Source organism: Nerophis lumbriciformis, linkage group LG15 (assembly GCF_033978685.3).
Source record: "Nerophis lumbriciformis linkage group LG15, RoL_Nlum_v2.1, whole genome shotgun sequence".
In the NCBI taxonomy this organism is placed as follows: Eukaryota; Metazoa; Chordata; class Actinopteri; order Syngnathiformes; family Syngnathidae; genus Nerophis; species Nerophis lumbriciformis.
The window spans coordinates 42,491,238-42,515,318 of record NC_084562.2 but is presented as its reverse complement, the minus strand read 5'-3'; the positions used below and the strand labels follow the sequence as shown (position 1 = coordinate 42,515,318).

Genomic DNA, 24,081 nt, shown 5'->3' with positions numbered 1-24,081 from the left:
ACTTGAACTCCTCCACTTGGGGCAAGATCTCCTCCCCAACCCGGAGATGGCGCTCCACCCTTTTCCGGGCGAGAACCATGGACTCGGACTTGGAGGTGCTGATTCTCATCCCAGTCGCTTCACACTCGGCTGCGAACCGATCCAGCGAGAGCTGAAGATCCTGGCCAGATGAAGCCATCAGGACCACATCATCTGCAAAAAGCAGAGACCTAATCCTGCAGCCACCAAACCAGATCCCCTCAACGCCTTGACTGCGCCTAGAAATTCTGTCCATAAAAGTTATGAACAGAATCGGTGACAAAGGGCAGCCTTGGCGGAGTCCAAACCTCACTGGAAACGTGTCCGACTTACTGCCGGCAATGCGGACCAAGCTCTGGCACTGAGCATACAGGGAGCGGACTGCCACAATCAGACAGTCCGTTACCCCATACTCCCTGAGCACTCCCCACAGGACTTCCCGAGGGACACGGTCGAATGCCTTCTCCAAGTCCACAAAACACATGTAGACTGGTTGGGCAAACTCCCATGCACCCTCAAGGACCCTGCCGAGAGTATAGAGCTGGTCCACAGTTCCACGACCAGGACGAAAACCACACTGCTCCTCCTGAATCCGAGGTTCGACTATCCGGCATAGCCTTCTCTCCAGTACACCCGAATAGACCTTACCGGGAAGGCTGAGGAGTGTGATCCCACGATAGTTAGAACACACCCTCCGGTTCCCCTTCTTAAAGAGAGGAACCACCACCCCGGTCTGCCAATCCAGAGGTACCGCCCCCGATGTCCACGCGATGCTGCAGAGTCTTGTCAACCAAGACAGCCCCACAGCATCCAGAGCCTTAAGGAACTCCGGGCGGGTCTCATCCACCTCCGGGGCCTTGCCACCGAGGAGCTTTTTAACTACCTCAGCAACCTCAGCCCCAGAAATAAGAGAGCCCACCACAGAGTCCACAGGCACTGCTTCCTCATAGGAAGACGTGTTGGTGGGATTGAGGAGGTCTTCGAAGTATTCCCTCCACCGATCCACAACATCCGCAGTCGAGGTCAGCAGAACAACATCCTCGCCATACACGGTGTTGATAGTGCACTGCTTCCCCTTCCTGAGGCGGCGGGTGGTGGTCCAGAATTGCTTCGAAGCCGTCCGGAAGTCGCTTTCCATGGCTTCCCCGAACTCCTCCCATGTCCGAGTTTTTGCCTCTGCGACCGCTGAAGCCGCACACCGCTTGGCCTGTCGGTACCTGTCCGCTGCCTCAGGAGTCCTATGAGCCAAAAGAACCCGATAGGACTCCTTCTTCAGCTTGACGGCATCCCTCACCGCCGGTGTCCACCAACGGGTTCTAGGATTACCGCCACGACAGGCACCAACTACCTTGCGGCCACAGCTCCAATCAACCGCCTCGACAATAGAGGCGGGGAACATGGTCCATTCGGACTCAATGTCCAGTACCTCCCTCGTGACATGTTCAAAGTTCTTCCGGAGGTGGGAATTGAAACTCTCTCTGACAGGAGACTCTACCAGACGTTCCCAGCAAACCCTCACAATGCGTTTGGGCCTGCCAGGTCTGTCCGGCATCCTCCCCCACCATCGCAGCCAACTCACCACCAGGTGGTGATCGGTAGAAAGCTCCGCCCCTCTCTTCACCCGAGTGTCCAAAACATGAGGCCGCAAATCCGATGACACAACTACAAAGTCGATCATGGAACTGCGGCCTAGGGTGTCCTGGTGCCAAGTGCACATATGGACACCCTTATGCTTGAACATGGTGTTCGTTATGGACAATCTGTGACGGGCACAAAAGTCCAATAACAAAACACCGCTCGGGTTCAGATCCAGGCAGCCATTCTTCCCAATCACGCCTCTCCAGGTTTCACTGTCGCTGCCAACATGAGCATTGAAGTCCCCCAGTAGAACGAGGGAATCACCCGGGGGAGCACTCTCAAGTACTCCCTCGAGTGAATCCAAAAAGGGTGGGTACTCTGAGCTGCGGTTTGGCGCGTAAGCGCAAACCACAGTCAGGACCCGTTCCACCACCCGAAGGCGGAGGGAAGCTACCCTTTCGTCCACCGGGTTGAACTCCTATGTGCAGGCTCTGAGCCGGGGGGAAATAAGAATTGCCACCCCAGCCCGTCGCCTCTCACTGCCGGCAACGCCAGAGTGGAAGAGAGTCCAGCCCCTCTCGAGAGAACTGGTTCCAGAGCCCTTGCTGTGCGTCGAAGTGAGTCCGACTATATCTAGCCGGAACTTCTCCACCTCGCGCACTAGCTCAGGCTCCTTCCCCCCCAGCGAGGTGACGTTCCACATCCCAAGAGCTAGCTTCTGTAGCCGAGGATCGGACCGCCAAGTGCCCTGCCTTTGGCTGCCGCCCAGCTCACATAGCACCCGACCTCTATGACCCCTGCTATGGGTGGTGAGCCCATTGGAGGGGGGACCCACGTTGCCTCTTCGGGCTGTGCCCGGCCGGGCCCCATGGGGACAGGCCCGGCCACCAGGCGCTCGCCATCGTGCCCCACCTCCGGGCCTGGCTCCAGAGGGGGGCCCCGGTGACCCGCGTCCGGGCGAGGGAATTCTGGGTTCCTTGTCAGTGTTCCTCATAGAGATCTTCGAGCTGCTCTTTGTCTGTTTAGAACAGTAGATGAGTAATAAATATCATTCGAACATTTTAGCAATATGTTTAATTACACTAAGTGTGTTTATCATAAACATTCCTGCCACTTCATTTTACACATTATGGCATTTTGAAGGTTTTTTTTTTTTTTTTGTAAATAAATCCAAATATCGTACCGCGGCCTTAAAACTGTGATATCGTACCATGAGATTTTGAAACCATTCCATCCCTACTCCATTTCCTTAGTTTTTTTTTAGTTAACTCTTTCCTTTCATTAACGTCTCCCAGCCTTGAAGCAAATTCGTCTGGTGCCAGTGCATCAAAGAAAAAGAAAGTAAACAGTGAAGAGAAATTGTAAAATTATTAGAAAGTTGAGAAATGCTCAACGGAGCTGCTTGCTTGGGCCAAGCCGCTCAAAAATTGCAACCATCACAAAGGATAAAGATGCTATCTTTGAACATGTGAAAGGATCAGCTTTTATGAAAAGGACTGTGATAAGCAAGCAGCACAGTAGTCTTATTGAGACCTCCCTCTTTCAATAAGATTCTCTTTTCCTTTCATTACCCTCTCTAATGTGCAAAACAACCACATAGATAATAGTAAACTGTTTTTATTTATTATATTTTATATTTGTATTACTCTATTTTCTATTTTATTATATTCTTTTTGTGTTCTCTTTACAGTAGGAGTGACTTGGGTTTTAATTAGGTATAATTTAGGTATAAGTTCCGACTTGCACTCGACTTACATAGCAGTCACAGGAACGGATCCAGGACCTCCTGTGCCCCACTAAGTTCAACTAAGGTTATACTGTGCACATGACACAACTGTTCTTGTCTAATAAATGGCTATCCCTCCTCGCAGACATTTCTATGACAACCCTATGTCCTTTGTGGGTGCTACGGCTTTCCAGAACTTGTCTGACCTCCACTCTTTGTAAGTTGCCCGTTTTACTGACTGACGCAAATCAATGTCTAAGGCTTACTGCGAGGGCTTTGAGAGGCATTTAGTAGTATAACGTTGTAGTTGTACTGTACTTGACTTATTCCGTTTTTCCCCACCATGTGTTTTTCCAGGATGCTTAGAGGAGCCGACATGACGCATGACTTCCCAGTCCTCACAAGGACCAACAACCTTGAGAGCCTGTGAGAGAGCCTTAATGCCTAATCAGACCTTACTCTCTTTTGCATGTCTGTGATTCCTGATGACGTTTTTGTGTTACCAGGACGCTGTCAGGAACCAAGATATCGGCCCTCCCTGCTGATTTGTGTGACAATCTCAAGCTCCTTGAGACACTGTAAGAAACTTTCCCATTCCATTCCTCTGTTTGTTGATTTTCTTTGTCGTCATGCCTTCATTTTAGATATTGCAAGTAAGCTAATTAGCCGTCTGTATTCCGTTGTTAGAGATTTATCCTACAATGAGATCAAGGAAGTACCATCCCTTCAAGCCTGCGTCTTACTCCAGGAGATGTGAGTGTTGCTGAAACTATAGTTTATATCAATGCGAGTGCTTGAACTTGTTTTTAAAATACAGTGGAACCTCGATTTACGAACGCCTCTATTTGCGTCCTTATCGGTCTACGATCCTTTTGATCAAGCGAACTATGCCTCTGAATGCGAATAATGTCTCGGTGTGTGGACTCTTCATTTACCGTATTTTCCGCACTATAAGGCGCACCTAAAAACCACAAATTTTCTCAAAAGCTGACAGTGCGCCTTATAACCCGGTGCGCTTTATATATGGATAAATATTAAGATTCATTTTCATAAAGTTTCGGTCTCGTAACTACGGTAAACAGCCGCCATCTTTTTTCCCGGTAGAACAGGAAGCGCTTCTTCTTCTACGCAAGCAACCGCCAAGGTAAGCACCCGCCCCCATAGAACAGGAAGCGCTTCTTCTTCTACTGTAAGCAACCACCCGCCCGCGTAGAAGAAGAAAAAGCGCGCGGATATTACAGTACGTTTCATTTCTTTTGTGTGTTTACATCTGTAAAGACCACAAAATGGCTCCTACTAAACGACAGGGATCCGGTTCATGAAAAGACGCAATCTCTCCATCCGCACACGGATTACTATTTCACAGCAACTGATATTCCTGTGAACCGCACTGTGGATACAACGGGAGCACGTACGGTGAATATTCGCACCACAGGGAATGAGAAGTCATCCTTCACTGTGGTTCTAGCTTGCCATGCTAATGGCCAGAAACTTCCACCCATGGTGATATTCAAAAGGAAGACCTTGCCAAAAGAGACCTTTCCAGCCGGCGTCATCATAAAAGCTAACTCGAAGGGATGGATGAAGAAAAGATGAGCGAGTGGTTAAGGTAAGTTTAAGTTTACGCGAAGAGGCCGGGTGGCTTTTTTCACGCAGCTTCGTCCATGTTGATATACGATTCCATGCGTGCCCACATCACGCTGGTTTTAATATATTATTAAAGTTTGACTGACCTATTTGACTGTTTTTTTGACATTCCTTTAGCGGAGTTAGATGCGGCTTACAACACGGGGCGGCTTATAGGTGGACAAAGTTTTGAAATATGCCGTTCATTGAAGGCGTGGCTTATAACCCAGGGCGCCTTATGGTGCGGAAAATACGGTATTCATTAATTGTGTGTGTCGCTGAAAGCCGAATGGGGGCTGCCATTTGGATGACATCACTTCCTGTACACAAGGGCATGGCCATTTTGAAGAGGCGGGAACCCTACAACACTTCCTGTTTTTATATTTGCGAAGAGTACACGGCGGTGCCAACGGCACACGGTTTGGCTTGCAAATATGGAATAAACAAATCCACAATTGTAACCATTTTAAACAAGGATGTTTATATGGTTGCTGACTTTGCCAAAGGGGTTAAATATCTTCACAAGGACAGAGAGAGTGTGCAAGTGTGTAAATAAATGAGAAGCAGCTAGCACGTAATAGCATTTCTGAAGCTATCATTTGCGAGTAGGTTCGCCATTTATATGGCGACTTGATGTACAAGAGTGACAATGCTGGAACCAGCACGGAAGAACAATTTAGGGCGAACTGTGGGTGTTTGGAAAAGTTTAGGACAAAGACAAAGCTGCCGCAGAGGAGTTTATGAAGTACTTTGAGGATTTTTATCGTCAAAGAGGGCAAATGGACTTTTGTGTGTGCATGCAATGACAGTTAGGCTGGCTGTTGTGTGGTTTGGTTCCCCAACCCTAACCCTAATGTAAACATGAATGGTTTTCACCTTCGACAAAAAGTCTGAGCGTTAGTAAAAGTTTTTACACTGTGAACACAATATAAAGCGTTATACAGTACTGTATATCAAACAAATATAACAATGGGGTGATGGATCAAATTTATATTTAAATTAGTCAAAACAACAATAAAAAGCTTAACTGTCCTCATTCGTAGCTGCCCTGCCGACACGCACACACGAACACAGTCACTCGCACTGTTGTGCGCTCACTGTTTGAAATCACAAACTCCTTACGTTCAACAGCCAGGTCGCTACAATGATTAAAAAATAACGCTCCCTGAATGTTTCAAACCACACATTGCTTGTCCATTGCTTTCTTTGGACTTATTGAGCTATCAAAACTAGAGAAAATATTTCAAAAAAGCTAAAGGCACCTAAAAAGCAGTCAAAGTAGCACAGTAGCTAACAGCAGCACTGTGCTCACTAAATAAACACTGGAGAGCGATCAGCCTGCCCACAATGAAAACAAAACAAAACGTTGTACACTGTGACAAGGTTTGTACACCAAAGCATATTTGTATTCGATCTGTGGTTCGTAATTTGAAAAGTTTGTACAATGAGAGGTTCCACTGTATATATATGACCAGGTCAAACAATGTAAGTAAATGTATTTTTGTTCTCAATTAACAGAAGTTTTCAGCACAACCAAATAGAGGAAATTGGCAGAGATACGTTTCAAGGTCTTACTGCTCTACGTTTACTGTAAGTCACTTTAGTCACACATACCAAACTCACAAAAAGTTAAGGGTGTTCAGCCTTCTTGTTTAAATTTTGGGATAAAGCTAAAATGCACAATAATCTTTAAAGATGAACATAGGCTTGTACCGTATACAGATACTAGTATAGTATCGCGGTACTCCATCCATCCATTTTCTACCGCTTATTCCCTTCGAGGTCGCGGGGGGCACTGTAGCCCATCTCAGCTACAATCGGGCGGAAGGCGGGGTACAGTACTAATGAATCAAAAACGGTCCAATACTCTGTTTGAAAAGTACCGGTTCCCCATTTAAATTGTATTTATTTTTTTAACGGGCATGACGGCGCGTCGTCACGTCATGACATTGCTGGTTTTATGAGCACAGGAGCATGTTCGGCAGCGCACAATCACAGAGTACACACAAGCAGACAAGGTGTGTAGACAGAAAAGGGAGAATAGACACATTTTGGTTTAATAACTAACGTTAAAGGCGAAGCTATAACACTAAACGCAGCTCTACAAGAGGTGCTTTAAAACATGGCTCGCTAGCGTTTTAGCTACTTCTAAATCACTAATCCTCGCATTCATGGCGACAAATAAAGTATGTTTCTTACAAGTATCATCCCTGCAGGACGAGGAATAGCTAAACATGTTTCACTAAACACCGTAGCTCACCAGCGTCACCGCTAATGACAATAAACAAATGCCATGGGTGGATCTATACCTGACACCCACTGTAATGATATCAAGTACAAAATCGTATCTTGTCGATACTACTATGATTACATCGATATTTTTTATCGTCACAAAATCTTTTTTCCTTTTTTCAAAATTCATATTATGTTTATAAACTCAGGAAATACCTGTATGTACTTGGACACATGAGGACTTTGAATATGACCAATGTATGATCCTTTAACTACTTGGTATCGTCTTGATACCTACATTTGTGGTATTATCCAAAACTAATGTAAAATATCCAAACAACAGAAGAATAAGTGATTATTACATTTTAACAGAAGTGTAGATAGAACATCTTGAAACAGAAAGTAAGCAGATATTAACAGTAAATGAACAACCATCCATCCATCCATCTTCTTCCGCTTATCCGAGGCCAGGTCGCGGGGGCAGCAGCCTAAGCAGGGAAGCCCAGACTTCCCTCTCCCCAGCCACTTCGTCCAGTAAATGAACAAGTGGATTAATAATCATTTTTTACAGCTTGTCCCTCATAAATTTGACAAAATAATGGAATGAGAAATTACATAACATGTTACTGCATATGTCAGCAGACAAATTAGGAGCCTTTGTTTGCTTACTTACTACTAAAAGACTTTATTAAAATATTTTATTTCAGGCCAAAATTGTTCTTCGATTGCAATAAGAAATATGTTTAATGTACCATAAGATTTTTTGTTAAAATAAAGCCAATAATGCAATTTTTTTGTGGTCCCCTTTATTTAGAAAAGTATCACAGTATCGAAATACATTTTCATTCTGGTACCGGTATCGAAACAACCCTAAGTGAACTTAATTTGACCTTCTCAAAACTTTTGAAAGTTCGTTTAGAACTATATTCAGTACTTTTTGCACAACCTCACATTCAAATTCACATCAGGTGACATTTTTTTTTTTTTAATTCAATAATCCTTTCTCTGGCTCTTTCAGTGGTTCTGTATTTTTGTTGAAAGCTGCTAATTACACTCTTAGCTCAGTGGCCACTTTCTCCAGAGAACATTACATTGGAAGCCATTTTGCCGTTGAGTTGCTTCTTAGAGAACAGCAAGTTGTTCAAAAAGTAGTAAACAATTGAACAGTTGAAAAAAAATTCAATTAAGTTCAACTTTAAAGATTAAAGTGCATTTTAGCGTCATCCTGAAATTCCACTTGAAATCAGAATATCTAATTTGTCGTGTATCTTCAGACACAAACATGCTCTGAAATGCTGTATGATTTGTTCCGATTTTCCCACAGAGATCTGAGTAGAAATAAAATCCAAGTTATTCACAGAGAAGCTTTCCTCACCCTTTCTGCACTCACTAACCTGTGAGTATAACGAATTACCTTTTAATATGCTGAACCCAGACTACAACCATGACTCTCTGTATACATTATTATGGATTACTGTATAATAATTTATGTAAATTAATTCCTTGCAGAGATCTGAGTATGAACTCGCTGATTGTGCTTCCAACAAGCGGACTGAGTGCCGTCAGTCAACTGAAACTCTCAGGCAATCCACACATGAAAGATGTGCTGACTGTGAGACAGTTACCCAAACTCAGGTGAAGAAAAAAATATTACACTTATTTATTATTACTTTTGTCCAGCTAACTTTTCTGTGTCTTGCTAAACAGCATTTTATTTTAGTTTTTTTCCCCCAGTCAATTTGGATTTGTCATAGTGGCTTTTGAGTTCATAAGACTTAATTGTAAATTTAAGATGAGTTGTTAAGCAAAAAAAGAGGGGTGTGAGGATCCTTACTGCTACATATTGGAACATATAACTTATGGTTTAGGTTTGTTTCGAGCATGCTTACAGTTATATGATGCATCACAATTTCCAATTTCTCTATACAACATGAAACAGATCTTATTCAATCCTAACCCTTTTCCATTTCATAGCAGTTACTACACACGTCCCGTTTTCAATGTGCTCACAATTTAAAACTCTTTGAATGATAAATAATAAAGTTCTCAGGAAGAAAAATAGGTAAATAAGTTTTAATTGAAAAAGTGAGATGAAAAAGATTATGGACTGGACTCTCACATTATTAACTGTATCTACTCGGCATCCATTGCACCGGTCACCCAGGGGGGATCCCCACATCTGCGGTCCCTTCGAATGTTTCTCGTTGTTCTAATTGGGTTGAGTTTTTTTCTTGCCCTGATGTGGTGATCGTGGTTTGTGCAGCCCTTTGAGGCATTTGTGATTAAGGGCTATATAAATACCGTAAACTTTGATTGATTGATAGATCTCACTTTCAATAAGGTTCAAAATGTTTTATTAGAATTCTTGTATGTACTTTGCAAACACCTTGAAGTTGAACAGTTTCTTCAACTGGATCATATAAGTACTTTTTTTTACTTCTTTGCTTAATCCATTCCATAATTTAATCCCACATACTAACATACTAAAGGTTTTAAGTGTTGTGCATGCATGCAAATATTTTAAATTACATTTTTCTTTAAGGTTATATTTTTCTTCCATATGTTTCTATATTGGACATTCTGCTGAAGAAATAAAAAGTGACACTACAAATCTTACACTATATACAATACTCTAAACATAAGAAGTAATGTAGTATTCGGGAAGAGTGGAAACTAGGGCTGTCTTTGATTTTCATTTTTGACAAAGGAGAACATCTATTTGTGTCTCTATGACTACACATATTTTCTCCATTAACATGTACATTTATAATCGTAATATAATTTCTTGAACAATATATTTCTTATATATTTGCCCTAAAGTCATGTATCCTTTTTTATAATAAGAGTCCATATGTGTTATAAATGTCTGCTATATTATTCCTTGCCTTGTAGGTCCATTTCCGTTCCATACGCCTACCAGTGCTGTGCATTTGTTGGATGCGACTCGTTGACAAGTTTTAGTGAGGATGGTGACGTTAAGAGATCATCAGGTGAGAATGCTGCTGTCATATTTTCTCACCAAACTGTTATTTCACAAGGAACTGTCAACTTGACAGTGCAATGCAAGACTGTACATGCCGCTAAAACATTGTCTTTGCACTATAGCACGGTATCCGCTGGGTCTTAAAAAGTCTTAAAACATCTTAAATCAAATAATTACCGTACAATTTAAGGCCTTAAATGTCCTAAATTCCATTCAAATCTTGTAAAATGTAAAATTTTTCAGAGGGGTATTGTGTTAGGAAAACGCGACTCTTGGAAAATTGGGAGACAGGACTAACGTGAATTTTTACTTGTTTGTTTTGGGAAATTTTGTAAATGAATATTAATTAAATGATAATGGTAATTTAATTTTAGTAATTTGTGATAGATAATAAATGCTATTTTTCAAATTGTATTTATCAAATATGCAATCAGGTCAATATTTTACAGGTCAATATTTTACAGTCCCTCTGGCACAAATACAAGCCTGAATGCTAAACGAACCGCGCTCAGGTGCACACCAAGAATGTTTTGTATGTGGTCTCAACCAGAATATTGGATAGTGGAAGTAGACATTAAATGCTTGTGTTACTAATATATGCTACAAAACTTAATCGACATCTGCAGTGCTACAGTATGTGGTGAAAAGACACATGCATTCCATAAAACTTTGTCATCTACTAGGGCTGCACGATTATGGGCAAAATAATAATCACAATTATTTTTATCAAAATTGAAATCAGGTTTATACATTTATGTTATGTTGGGTGATTCACAGCGTTTCCCACAGGTTTATAAATCTACTTGTGGGGTAGGCATGCAGGCAGGCGTGTGAACTTGACATAACATGTAATTTGTACCTAAATACGGTAGTCTAATAAAATGGCTAAATAAATGTTATCCATTTGAAGACACATCTTTGTGTTTTTGTTTATAATGAGTATAATTCCTTTAGCTCTATTTATCCAATTTGTATGTATTTTTTTCAGGGACCATATAAAAAAAACTTGCCATGCGCCATCAATTGGACACTCATGCTCGACAGAATCATACAATTGATTGTTTTTGATGTGACACATACAAAATACAAAATTATAGCGTTATTCAGTTATTCAGACAAGTTTGTCTTAAATATGCAATTACATTTCTGCATTTCCTGGATTCATACACATGCGCAGATGAAGGGAGTGCATGAATTCCAATGAGGAGCACTCTTGCCGGTGTTGGCACTCAACAGAAAATTGTTTCCAGACTCTTATTCAGCACAATGGCTCGCAAAACAGCGTGTTGTAAAGGGTTCTCCATCTGTCACTGTTTAGTAGCAGCGTTGTGGTCTGCATTGCTCGCCGAGTTACAGGTAAAACTAAAAACATTTGAATATTGTATTAAAGTCCATTCATTTCAGCAGTTCAACTTCAAATGTGAAACTATTTTGATATAAACTCATTACATACAAAGTGTGATATGTCAAGCTTTTATTTATTATAATTTTGATGATCATGGTTTACAGTTTTTAAAAACCGCAAATTTCCTGAAGTTTTCAATTCGAGGTATTCATCACCTCCAAGCCATATTCATCAGAATTATATCAAAATACGTTTTTTAATATTTTGAGTTGCATGCATGGGCTTATGTCATATACAGTGCATCCAGAAAGTATTCACGGCGCTTCACTTTTTTCACATTGTGTTATGTTACAGCCTTATCATATACAGTGCATCCAGAAAGTATTCACAGTGCTTCACTTTTTCCACATTTTGTTATGTTACAGCCTTATCCCAAAATGGAATAAATGTATTTTTGTCCTCAAAATTCTACAGACAATACCCCATAATGATAATTTGAAAAGGTAATTTATTTTTTTAAATTGTAAATTTGTTTAAAAAAAAAAAACCAACAACACATACTTAAGTAATTACAGTATTTGCTCAATACTTTTATGTACCTTTAACAGAAATTACCCCCTCAAGTATTTTTTAATAGGATCCCACAGTCTTGGCACGCCTATCTTTGAGCAGTTTTGCACATTCTTCTTTGCCAAATCCTCTTTGCAATGCCTCTCAAGCGCCATCAAATTGGATGAGAAGCGTTGATTTATAAAGTGATTCTATTGGTTTCGGATTGGTTACACCTGTTAGGGACCAACTAATTATACAATAACTTATGTGAAAAAGTATCATGCAATGCCGAAACATCATGGCAGCCTCATCATTTGATTAAAATTACGTATATTATATTTAACTGTCTTGGACAGCATTTTGATATGTTTTTTGAAAGCAAGGACTGAGTCAAATGTTACTCGTAAGTATTTCAATTCCTTACTACCTTAGTTGTTTACCTCCAAAATACACATTTGATTGAGTCATGTTTGAGGGGGTGTGTTTAGCAGAAAGCAGGATCTGGTTAGCCAGTCGTTAACAAGTGTAAGGGTTGATGAGAGAATCCGAGCAGCTTTTTTTGTAGTTTTAGAACTTGTAAAAAATCACTGCATCATCTGCAAAAGACCACACTTTTATTATGAGGAAAGTCATTAATATACAAGGAAAATAAAATGGGGCCCAAAATAGATCCTTGAGGTACCCCTACACGACAATCTTGAAATTATGATTTTACCTCATTGACCACAGTGCTTTGTGTTCTATTGGATGAACATGATTCCATCAATTTTGTGCCATTTGTGGAAAAACTAAAGGATGATAATTTTGATTAAAAAAAGTACATTATGGTCCACAGAATCAAATGCTTTTCTTAAATCTAAGAAAACTGCTCCTACATGTTCATTTTTATCCAATTGTTATTTAACTTTCTCTCAAAACATTATAGCTGACTCAATTGGATAATTTGCGCAAAATCCAATTTGCATGGGGTGCAAAGTGGTTTGACCGTCATTAAGATGTTCCATTAGTTGTTTTGCTGCATTCATCTTTCCCTTTATCCTGAATAGTGTCCCAGTTCCTGCCCTGAAAAACATCCCCACAGCATGATGCTACCACCACCATGCTTCACTGTAGGGATGGTATTGGCTTGTTGATGAGTGGTGTCTGGTTTCCTCCAAACATGACACCTGGCATTCACGCCAAAGAGTTCAATCTTTGTCTCATCAGACCAGAGAATTTAGTTTCTCATGATCTAAGAGTTTTTCAAGTGCATTTTGGCAAACTTTTTTACTAAGAAATGGCTTCCGTCTGTCCAATCTACCATGCAGGCCTGATTGGTGGATAGCTGCAGAGATGGTTGTACTTTTGCAAAGTTCTCCTCTCTCCACAGAGGAATGCTGTAGCTCTGACATTGGGTGACCATCGGGTTCTTGGTCACCTCCCTGACTAGACTAAGATGAACGCAGCAATGTACAGTGACATCCTGGATGAATACAAACACTTCCTATCCAAACATTGAGCAAAGGCTGTGATTTTTATTTTTGATTTTTGAATACATTTGCAAAAACTGAAAACAACTTTTTATATTATGATTATGGGGTATTGTATAAAGAATTTTGAGGACAAACATGGATTTATTCCATTTTGGAATAAGGCTGTAACATAACAAAATGTTGAAAAAGTGAAGAACTGTGATTACTTTCCTGATGCACTGTATTAGTTTCACCTTGTAAATCTAATTGCTGGTTTAAAAAATGGTAAATGGTAAATGGGTCGTACTTGTATAGCGCTTTTCTACCTTTTTTTTTTAAGGAACTCAAAGCGCTTTGACACTATTTTCCACATTCACCCATTCACACACACACATTCACACACTGATGGCGGGAGCTGCCATGCACGGCGCTAACCAGTCCCATCAGGAGCAAGGGTGAAGTGTCTTGCTCAAGGACACAACGGACGTGACTAGGATGGTAGAAGGTGGGGATTGAACCAGTAACCCTCAGATTGCTGGCACGGCCACTCTCCCAACTTCGCCACGCCGTCCCCAAAAAAACATTTGCATGATGTTAAATGTTTTAGATTTTCACCTGTATATTCTACGGAAATGAAACAAAGGGACCAGCTGCATGCAACAGCCTGGAAGAAGTGTGTTAAAGGTCTACTGAAATGCGATTTTCTTATTTAAACGGGGATAGCAGGTCCTAACTATGTGTCATACTTGATAATTTCGCGATATTGCCATATTTTTGCTGAAAGGATTTAGTAGAGAACATTGATGATAAAGTTCGCAACTTTTGGTCGCTGATAAAAAAGCCTTGCCTGTACCGGAAGTAGCAGACGAGTAGTGTGACGTCACAGGTTGTGGAGCTCCTCACATCTGCACATTGTTTACAATCATGGCCACCAGCAGCGAGAGTGATTCGGACCGAGAAAGTGACAATTTCCCCATTAATTTGAGCGAGGATGAAAGATTTGTGGATGAGGAAAGTGAGAGTGAAGGACTAGAGGGCAGTGGGAGCGATTCAGATAGGGAAGATGCTGTGAGAGGCGGGTGGGACCTGATATTCAGCTGGGAATGACTAAAACAGTAAATAAACACAAGACATATATATATTCTATTAGCCACAACACAACCAGTCTTATATTTAATATGCCACAAATTAATCCCGCATAAGAAACACCTCCCCCCTCCCGTCCATATAACCCGCCAATACAACTCAAACACCTGCACAACACACTCAATCCCACAGCCCAAAGTACCGTTCACCTCCCCAAAGTTCATACAGCACATATATATCCCCAAAGTCCCCAAAGTTACGTACGTGACATGCACATAGCGGCACGCACGTACGGGCAAGCGATCAAATGTTTGGAAGCCGCAGCTGCATGCGTACTCACGGTACCGCGTCTGTGCATCCAACTCAAAGTTCTCCTGGTAAGACTCTCTGTTGTCCCAGTTCTCCACAGGCCAATGGTAAAGCTTGACTGTCACCTTCCGGGAATGTAAACAATGAAACACCGGCTGTGTTTGTGTTGCTGCAGCCGCCCGCAATACACCGCTTCCCACCTACAGCTTTCTTCTTTGCTGTCTCCATTGTTCATTGAACAAATTGCAAAAGATTCACCAACACAGATGTCCAGAATACTGTGGAATTTTGCGATGAAAACAGACGACTTAATAGCTGGCCACCATGCTGTCCCAAAATGTCCTCCACAATCCGTGACGTCACGTGCCGGCGTCATCATACCGAGACGTTTTCAGCAGGATATTTCGCGCAAAATTTAAAATTGCACTTTAGTAAGCTAACCCGGCCGTATTGGCATGTTTTGCAATATTAAGATTTCATCATTGATATATAAACTATCAGACTGCGTGGTCGGTAGTAGTGGTTTCAGTAGGCCTTTAATGCCGGTGGGCATGGTTTTAGAGCTCTGTTCCAATACACATAGCCTGTCGTGGTCGTGGGCCTCTTCACCGGGCTTCAGTACGAGCTGCTTTAGCCCTTCTATGCGACGGAAAGTGCTTGATTTGATATGCTGCGGAGCCTGCTTTTAAAATGTTCGAATGTCATCCTCATTTTACCGTGGCAGCCAAAATCGTAATTGTAATTAAAAGTACAGCCTTTCTTGTTCATTCTTCAGGTGGCGACGAAGTAGAAAGAATTTCAATGATTATGCATTGCTCTCCTTCACCTGGTAAGAATTGCACATGTTCCCTCATTAACATTTACACGCCATTTTGATCACTTTGTTTTACTTTGTTGCCTGTACAGGAGCTTTTAAGCCTTGCGAGCACCTTCTCGGCAGCTGGATGATTCGCCTGACAGTCTGGTTCATCTGCCTGGTGTCGCTGGTCTTTAACAGTCTGGTGCTGGTTGCCACATTCCTCCCCTCACGCTGCACCTTAGGCCACACCCACTGGCAGGCCTCATCCATCCCACCGGCCAGGTTTCTGATGGGGCTTCTGGCCCTGGCTAACCTGCTGACGGGCCTGTACGTGGGTGTATTGATGGTGTTGGACGTCGCCACGTGGGGAACCTTCGCCGCCTTCGGCGTGTGGTGGGAAATGGGGCCTGGGTGCCAGTTCACTGGCGCCCTGGCTGTCTTCTCATCAGAATGGGCTGTTTTCCTGCTCTCCCTGGCCGCAGTGGAGCGTAGCGTGGCCGTGCGGAATATACTCGGGAAGGTGATGATGTCACCCAGAAGGAGCGGCCTCAGCCGGAGAGGGTGTTGGAGAGGAGATCGACACTTTGTCCTCGCTGCAGGAGTGCTTGGGTTACTTGCTGCGACTGCAGCGTGCCTGCCTCTACTGACCTTCAGCGACCATTCTGCCTCGCCACTTTGCCTGCCCTTCGCCGGGGCTGAGAGTCCAGCCTTGAGCGTCACTGTAGTCCTGGTCCTCCTCAACGCATTGGCTTACCTGTTCACGGCGGCCGTATACACCGAGCTGTACTGCCACCTTGGCAGGGTACAACTGGTCGACCCAGAGCAGACAGGTGCTCTGCGTCATGTCGCGTGGCTCATTTTCACCAACTGCATCTTCTTCTGTCCCGTGGCCGCTTTCTCCTTCGCCCCCCTCTTGACAGGATCCACCGTCGGCAGCCCGGAGATCGCAAAGTCGGTCATTCTCATTTTCTTCCCGCTGCCCGCATGCGTCAACCCGGTTCTCTACGTTCTCTTCAGTCCGGCCTTCAGGGAGGACTGGCTACGGCTGCGCAGCTGCGGACGTTTGGCCAGGGAGGCGAAATCCGGCAGCGAAAGTCACAGAGACAACGAGGCCGCGGGGTCGGAGCTCACGGATTGCGGCTCCTCGGCTCATTTAGGCTTCGGCTGTGGAGTTTACTCTCAGCTCTGCGGAGAGACGGTTGCGTGTGAAAAGTGCGAGGCGGCTTTGCATGCCAAGACCTGCTCTTGCACCTCGTCCCCCACGGCCTGCAGACACTTGGTGAAGTCTCGCAGCTGTCCCACCCTGCCGACGGGAGCGGCCCCCTGCCAGCGTGCTGAGGGATTCTGGGCAGATAGCGTGACGCCGTCCGCTCAGTCCGAATACGCCGACGAGGGGGACTCGTTTGTTTCTGACAGCTCCGACCAAGTTCAGGCGTGCGGCAGAGCCTGCTTCTGTCAGAGCAGAGGCCTCCCTCTGGTACACTACTCGTACAGTATACCTTCGGGCCAAGACTAGCACCGCCTTAAGAGTACAGAAACGGAAGGAATGTGCCAACGACCCTGGTGAAAGATTACAGCAAGCACTTAGGTTGGTTTTGACTGTGTGAACAGACTCATTTAAAGGGAACTTAAGTCATGTGGAGGAGAAAATGGTGTCGCCTGGTGTGCCTGCCCTCTGCCTTGGATGGGGCCCTAAAAGCCTCCTTCACTTTTTGTACGCTTTTTCATGTAGTTTTAATTATTCAAAGCCTGTCAAATGTTTAAATTTCCTCTACAGCAACTGTTCATTTTATACCTGGGTGTATATTTTTTTTACATAAATGTAGCAAATGTAATCATTGTAGAGTTTGAATGTATGAGTCAGGTGGTCTTCACCTTCCACAGGGAAATGTATGGTCTTTGTGACTGTGGTCTAACGCTATTTCTACCAAAACGCTTGTGTTGAGTCGCCAAGACTAAGAATGTGATCCGACATCACTGGCGTTTCGTCATGAGTGTGCCGGTGTTATTTATTGTTTGAACGGCAGCCATGTTTGGATGGAGGTTTGAAATATGAGCTTTTCATTAATATACACTGTCACAGACTGTTCCCTACAGTACATGAACTGGTACATGTAAATATAGTTTCATTTTTCCCCTAATTATTTGCCTATTAGGAAATAAGATTGTTTCAAGTGGGGATGCAATGTTCTGTTGCCAGGGTCAGGTTTCTTTTAAGTAGGACAAGTTGCCATTGTTCCCCTGAGCAATATGCGCTTTTATGAACATGTCATTTTTAACTCCGCTTTGCACTTAAAAAAAACATTTTGTAAACATTTTGTCTTTAGAAAGGAAAGCTACTTTTTACGCTAATTACAGTTTGGCGACACATTGAGTTGAATATTTGTCAATCAAATACAGTGGTACCTCGGCTTACGAGTTTAATTGGGCTGCTCTAGGCTGAGTTTTATTTTAAGCCTCAACACCTTCCAAAAAATGTTTTCACCATTTTTCATTCATGTCTAACAATTGTATTTTTTAGCTCAAATTGTATTTGATGCATGTTATGTACAGTACTAAAACAAACTAATTGGAAATACATTGTACAATAGTTGATGTTTTTAGTGAAAAATAACACATTTTATACCTGTATGACAAATATGAAATTTGCCATTATTTTCCTATCAATGGCTGAGCAGGAAGAGGCTAGGAACACGTAAGATTTCACATGAAGCACCCTTTCCCTCAGTAATTGACATTTTACTTGCGCTTCTCCAAGCAAAACAATTTATGCACAGCAGCACAGTTTTACTTGCAGTGAAGAGCGACTTGTTACCCAAAATACCTGCATGTCACACACGGTTTCCGTGGGTCACTAAAAGTCATTAAATGTTTGTTTTTTTACTTAAATGGCATTAACAATGATTAAATTGATGTCTAGAGGCAATAAAACAAATTTAAATGGATCAAATCACACATACTACTGTATTGGTTAATTAATTCAAGGCAGGCAGCAGTTAACGGTGCTACGTTTATTTGGCGTGACCAACAAAGCAACTTGCTGCCGCCATGACGCCACCATAACTGGCTGCTATCACTACAGGAAAATAGAATTTTGGATTAAACAGTCTTGTGAGCCAATTCTAATTCACTACAGAGTAACAGTTAATGTAAACTTTTCAAATATTCAAGATTATCATTGTCAAATGCTTATAATGTTGTCTATACAGGCAGTTATAAGCGTTTGACTATATATATAATAACTATGTGCAGTAGGACTTGGGCATTACATTTTGTTTTAAGTGGCATTAAAAAGTATTAAATAGATGTGCGGATACCTGCGGAAACCCAGAAAAATGTAACCCATTGAAAGTAAATGATTCTGTTTTGGGCCCCTAAAATACACCACAATTTGAACATGTATCATAAAATATGATACATTTACATTAGGGATGCGTTAAAATGTAATATTGGAAATTATCGGTATCGGTTTATTTATTATCGGTATCGGTTTTTTATTTTTTATTATTATTTTTTTATTAAATCAACATAAAGAACACAAGATACACTTACAATTAGTGCACCAACCCAAAAAACCTCCCTCCCCCATGTACACTCATTCACACAAAAGGGTTGTTTCTTTCTGTTATTAATATTCTGGTTCCTACATTATATATCAATATATATCAATACAGTCTGCAAGGGATACAGTCTGTAAGCACACATGATTGTGCGTGCTGCTGGTTCACTAATAGTACTAACCCTTTAACAGTTAATTTTACTCATTTTCATTAATTACTAGTTTCTATGTAACTGTTTTTATATTGTTTTACTTTCTTTTTTATTCAAGAAAATGTTTTTAATTTATCTTATTTTATGAATTTTTTAAAGAAGTACCTTATCTTCACCTTACCTGGTTGTCCAAATTAGGCATAATGTGTTAATTCCACGACTGCATATATCGATATCGGTAATTAAAGAGTTGGACAATATCGGATATCGGCAAAAAGCCATCCCTAATTTACTTCTAGATAATGACAAACAATTTATATTTTAATACAAACTACAGTATTTTTTTATGAAGAACTGGAACAATAATGTACAGCATTTATTTTTGGCGAGTTGTCTTTTATAGTATCTTCTTTGAAGCGTGTCTCTGTCAAACACCATCAGACTTAGACTTCCTTTTATTGTCATTCAAATTTGAACTTTACAGTACAGATAAGAACAACATTTCGTTGCATTAGCTGGTTGTAGTGCAGGATAAAAGAGCAATAAGGTGCAGATATAAATAATTAGATTACTGTACAGATAAATATATTGCACTTTTGCATATGCATCCACGTTTATGGATGTATGTTATATTGTCTTTATACTCCAGCGAGTTAATCCATTTTTGGGGGGAATTGAGGGAATTATTTTCATGCGTTCAAGAGTCTTACGGCCTGAGGGAAGAAGCTGTTACAGAACCTGGAGGTTCTGCTACGGAGGCTGCGGAACCTCTTTGGAGTCCAGCAGTGAAAACGGTCCTTGGTGGGGGTGGGAGGAGTCTCTACAGATCAGCAACGTATACATATTTTCAATGGGTACATGTTTGACGTTTAGAAATGATGTCAACGTGCTTGGCTGGCGTATGGTACAGACTGGCAGTGCTATGCTAGTACACGTCATGTTTTTCAATGATTTATTTCTTTAATTCACTGAAATGATCTACTTCTTTTCAGTCCTTCACACTCACTCACTTTGTCCCCGTTGTTGGAAAGACTAATTTATGTCTTGCTATTTATTATCTATCACGCTAGCAACTTAACTAACTAGTGGTGGGGAGGCTCGTAACCTGAAGCATAACAATTTCTCTAAGGGACAGCTCAAATGCCTCAAAAATGTGTGAGCCGGGGTACCACTCTATTAGCTTTTTTTCACTGCCCTCCTGTCTGTGGCGGTCGTCAGATTTGGAAATAATGAGTTTAAAAACACAAAAAGCAAAACAAATGTTTAAAACTGCAAATGAGATATCTTCTGTTGCTGCTTTTTGTCATTTTTCAAGCCAGCTGTGTGTGTGTTTATTTAGTTCACAGTGGCACCTGGCCATTGTTGAGAAGAAGTATGCCTCAACCCATAACACATTTAGCCGGATGATATATTGTTGATGCATTATATATATTGTCAGCATTATTTTGAGACCAAATTAGGCACTAACGTAATCATATTTTTTTTTAATAATAATGCAGCTACTCCTTTCCAAATCAAACAACTTTGAATTCTCATTGATTTTTATTTTTTTTAACTCATTGTAATTGGAAGGCCAATAACTTTTAATTTTCCTATATGTAAACAAACATCAAAATAAAAAGGACTCTCAATCGCTGGTAACAAAAACTGCACTTGATGTGAAGTGCAGTTTTTTTTTCCCCGAGGGTGAGGTTGTTTTTTGTTTGTTTGCAAATTTGGCATACGTGCTCGTTCATTCAAAGCCAAAATATCCCCACGCCGGACTTTTGCTTTGCAATCATCTTTTTTCCCCTCATCATTTGTTACTTTGCGGTGCTTCTCACTAACGAGGCTGTCTGTCTGTCTATGTGTGAGCTATCGGTCGCGCCTCCACCCACACAGACAAAGATTGTGGTTGATTGACAAGAGGGTTCACTCTGCTATTGAATAAAATCGCTCAGGTGCTGAGAGCGTTGCACAGAGTGAACCCTCTTGTATCCTCCTAAAGGCGAGAGGCGAAGAAAACGCACATGAACACAATGATCAATAGCGGCAGTTATTGAGTTCATTTTCACTTATTGTTCCAACTATTGATGAATTCACTATCAGCCCAGGTGACCGTGACGAGCCAGGTGTGTGGTGTTTTATGAGCAAGGGCCAACACGTAGTGCCAAAACTTTTCGTAGCAGTCCAAATTTATAAGTGAATGTATGGGAAACACTGAAATAAGGCCCTTCAAATCTGATCCTTGTCATTTCCACTGTGTTGGCGTTTCTAAAGTGTTCCAAATGAGTGCACACTCATGTGGATCTCATAAGATCTCTCTCTGAGCTTGGCTGAGGTTATTGCACGCATCCGGAATCCAACTCACAAAATGTTGTCTCCAGCGCCACGATAATATTGTGACCTTAATGTGCGCCTCGTGTACAATAGGAAGGGGCTTTAAAATGGCCCCATTCGGCACGGTTTATCTGACACATGAAACGTGACAAATTGAGATGGCAGTAGAGTGTTGAACATTTTTAAAATGTGTTTTGTGGCAATTCCAACTTGGACCACTGTGTCAGTTGCTATGTAGAGTGGCCCTTTCCATCATTTACAGCAGGCCGCGTCGCAAAATGATTATCCGCTCTCTTCCTCTCACGCGAGATCCACCCTGGAATGGGGCCCATATGAATCCCTTTCCTACCGTAGCTTGCCAACATGTCCTTTGATTGTTTGACATATTTCTTATCCCAAGTCATGAAAATGTACATTTCTGTAGCTAGGTTGTTAATTTTGGTATTCATGTGTAAATTATTTGAATAACCACAAGTGGGATGCTACTTTAGGAAGCTACCTCCTCAGTTGTAGTAATTAGCAGCAGTCCTTTAAAAGACATCCTTGACTTTGTTCCTTTTGTTGTCGTCATTGATGTTTGTGCTAATTATGGGAGGAATATGTTATGTAAACTGTGATTTTTTTTTTGTTTTTGTTTTTAGTTTTGTGAAAAAGTTAGGATAGTCCATGGTGTAACTGAATGTACACACAAGGGTCTAAATTGGACAAAACATGCACACCGAGCTGTGTTGCGTGTGCTGATTTTCCTGTTCTGTGCACTGTAATTAAATCCCAAAGTTTTACTGTGAAATAATAAAAATCATGAAATTTAGTACACATCTTTAAGGGACTGACAAGCACTTGTGTGTAAAAGCTGAGCAAGTTTGAAAAACATGACCGTAAAATACCAAAAACCAATTGTCCATAAGTCATCGACCATTTTGGATAATTATTTTACCATTTTAACACCATGGGTTGTGCTGATTTTTCACTAAAAGTATGCTAAATTAATGCAAGACAAGTTCATTTTTGTTCATTTTTTTACTTGTTTTTTTTTTACATCTGAGATCTTCCCGGGCTGTTTTATCTGCTCATGTAGAAAAAAATGTGAATAAATCTGGACGAACCCAAACATTTCTGTGATTTTTCAGAAGGATTTTCCTCACACTTCATGAATGAGTGAACCTTAAAGGATTAATTAATCTTTTGGGGACAGTAGATTTGAATTATCTATAAAGTCCTCAGGGGAGGCCGGACGATAATCTTCTCCGTTGTCCTGGTCACCCTCTGCAGGGCCTTCCTGTCTGCACCAGAGGAGGCAGCAAACCTCACAGTTGCACAGTACATCAGCACTACTATACCTGCAGTTTCCATGAGTTGGGAAATTGTGTTAGATGTAAATATAAATGGAATACAATGATTTGCAAATCATTTTCAACCCATATTTAGTTGAATATGCTACAAAGACAACATATTTGATGTTCAAACTGATAAAAAAATGTTTTTTTGCAAATAATCATTAACTTTAGAATTTGATGCCAGCAACACGTGACAAAGAAGTTGGGAAAGGTGGCAATAAATACTAATAAAGTTGAGGAATGCTCATCAAACACTTATTTGGAACATCCCACAGGTGAACAGTCAAATTGGGAACAGGTGGGTGCCATGATTGGGTATAAAAGTAGATTCCATGAAATGCTCAGTCATTCACAAACCAGGATGGTGTGAGGGTCACCACTTTGTCAACAAATCAAATACGTGAGCAAATTGTTGAACAGTTTAAGAAAAACTTTTCTCAACTAGCTATTGCAAGGAATTTAGGGATTTCACCATCTACGGTCCGTAATATCATCAAAGGGTTCAGAGAATCTGGAGAAATCACTGCACATAAGCAGCTAAGCCTGTGACCTTTGATCCCTCAGGCTGTACTGCATCAACAAGCGACATCAGTGTGTAAAGGATATCACCACATGGGCTCAGGAAGACTTCAGAAACCCACTGTCAGTAACTACAGTTGGTCGCTACATCTGTAAGTGCAAGTTATAACTCTCCTATGCAAGGCGAAAACCGTTTATCAACAACACCCAGAAACGCAGTCGGCTTCGTTGGGCCTGAGCTCATCTAAGATGGACTGATACAAAGTGGACAAGTGTTCTGTGGTCTGACGAGTCCACGTTTCAAATTGTTTTTGGAAACTGTGGACGTCGTGTCCTCCGGACCAAAGAGGAAAAGAACCATCCGGATTGTTATAGGCGCAGAGTTTAAAAAAGCCAGCATCTGTGATGGTATGGGGGTGCATTAGTGCCCAAGACATGGGTAACTTACACATCTGTGAAGGCACCATTAATGCTGAAAGGTACATACAGG

The 24,081-nt window shown here is 41.6% G+C and overlaps 1 protein-coding gene across 1 annotated transcript in view; it reads left to right on the top strand.

The window, feature by feature from the left end:
* LOC133616136 (leucine-rich repeat-containing G-protein coupled receptor 4-like) overlaps nt 1-22,813 on the top strand; it is a 91,182-nt gene extending 68,369 nt beyond the window's left edge. Inside the window, exons 9-18 of the mRNA XM_061975254.2 lie at nt 3,468-3,539; nt 3,680-3,748; nt 3,829-3,900; nt 4,010-4,075; nt 6,467-6,538; nt 8,505-8,576; nt 8,690-8,815; nt 10,073-10,170; nt 15,682-15,735; nt 15,813-22,813. Of these exons, the coding sequence (XP_061831238.1) occupies nt 3,468-3,539; nt 3,680-3,748; nt 3,829-3,900; nt 4,010-4,075; nt 6,467-6,538; nt 8,505-8,576; nt 8,690-8,815; nt 10,073-10,170; nt 15,682-15,735; nt 15,813-17,221 (2,110 nt within the window). The 3' untranslated portion in view covers nt 17,222-22,813. The remainder of the gene's footprint in view (nt 1-3,467; nt 3,540-3,679; nt 3,749-3,828; nt 3,901-4,009; nt 4,076-6,466; nt 6,539-8,504; nt 8,577-8,689; nt 8,816-10,072; nt 10,171-15,681; nt 15,736-15,812) is intronic.
* Nucleotides 22,814-24,081: the final 1,268 nt, after the last annotated feature.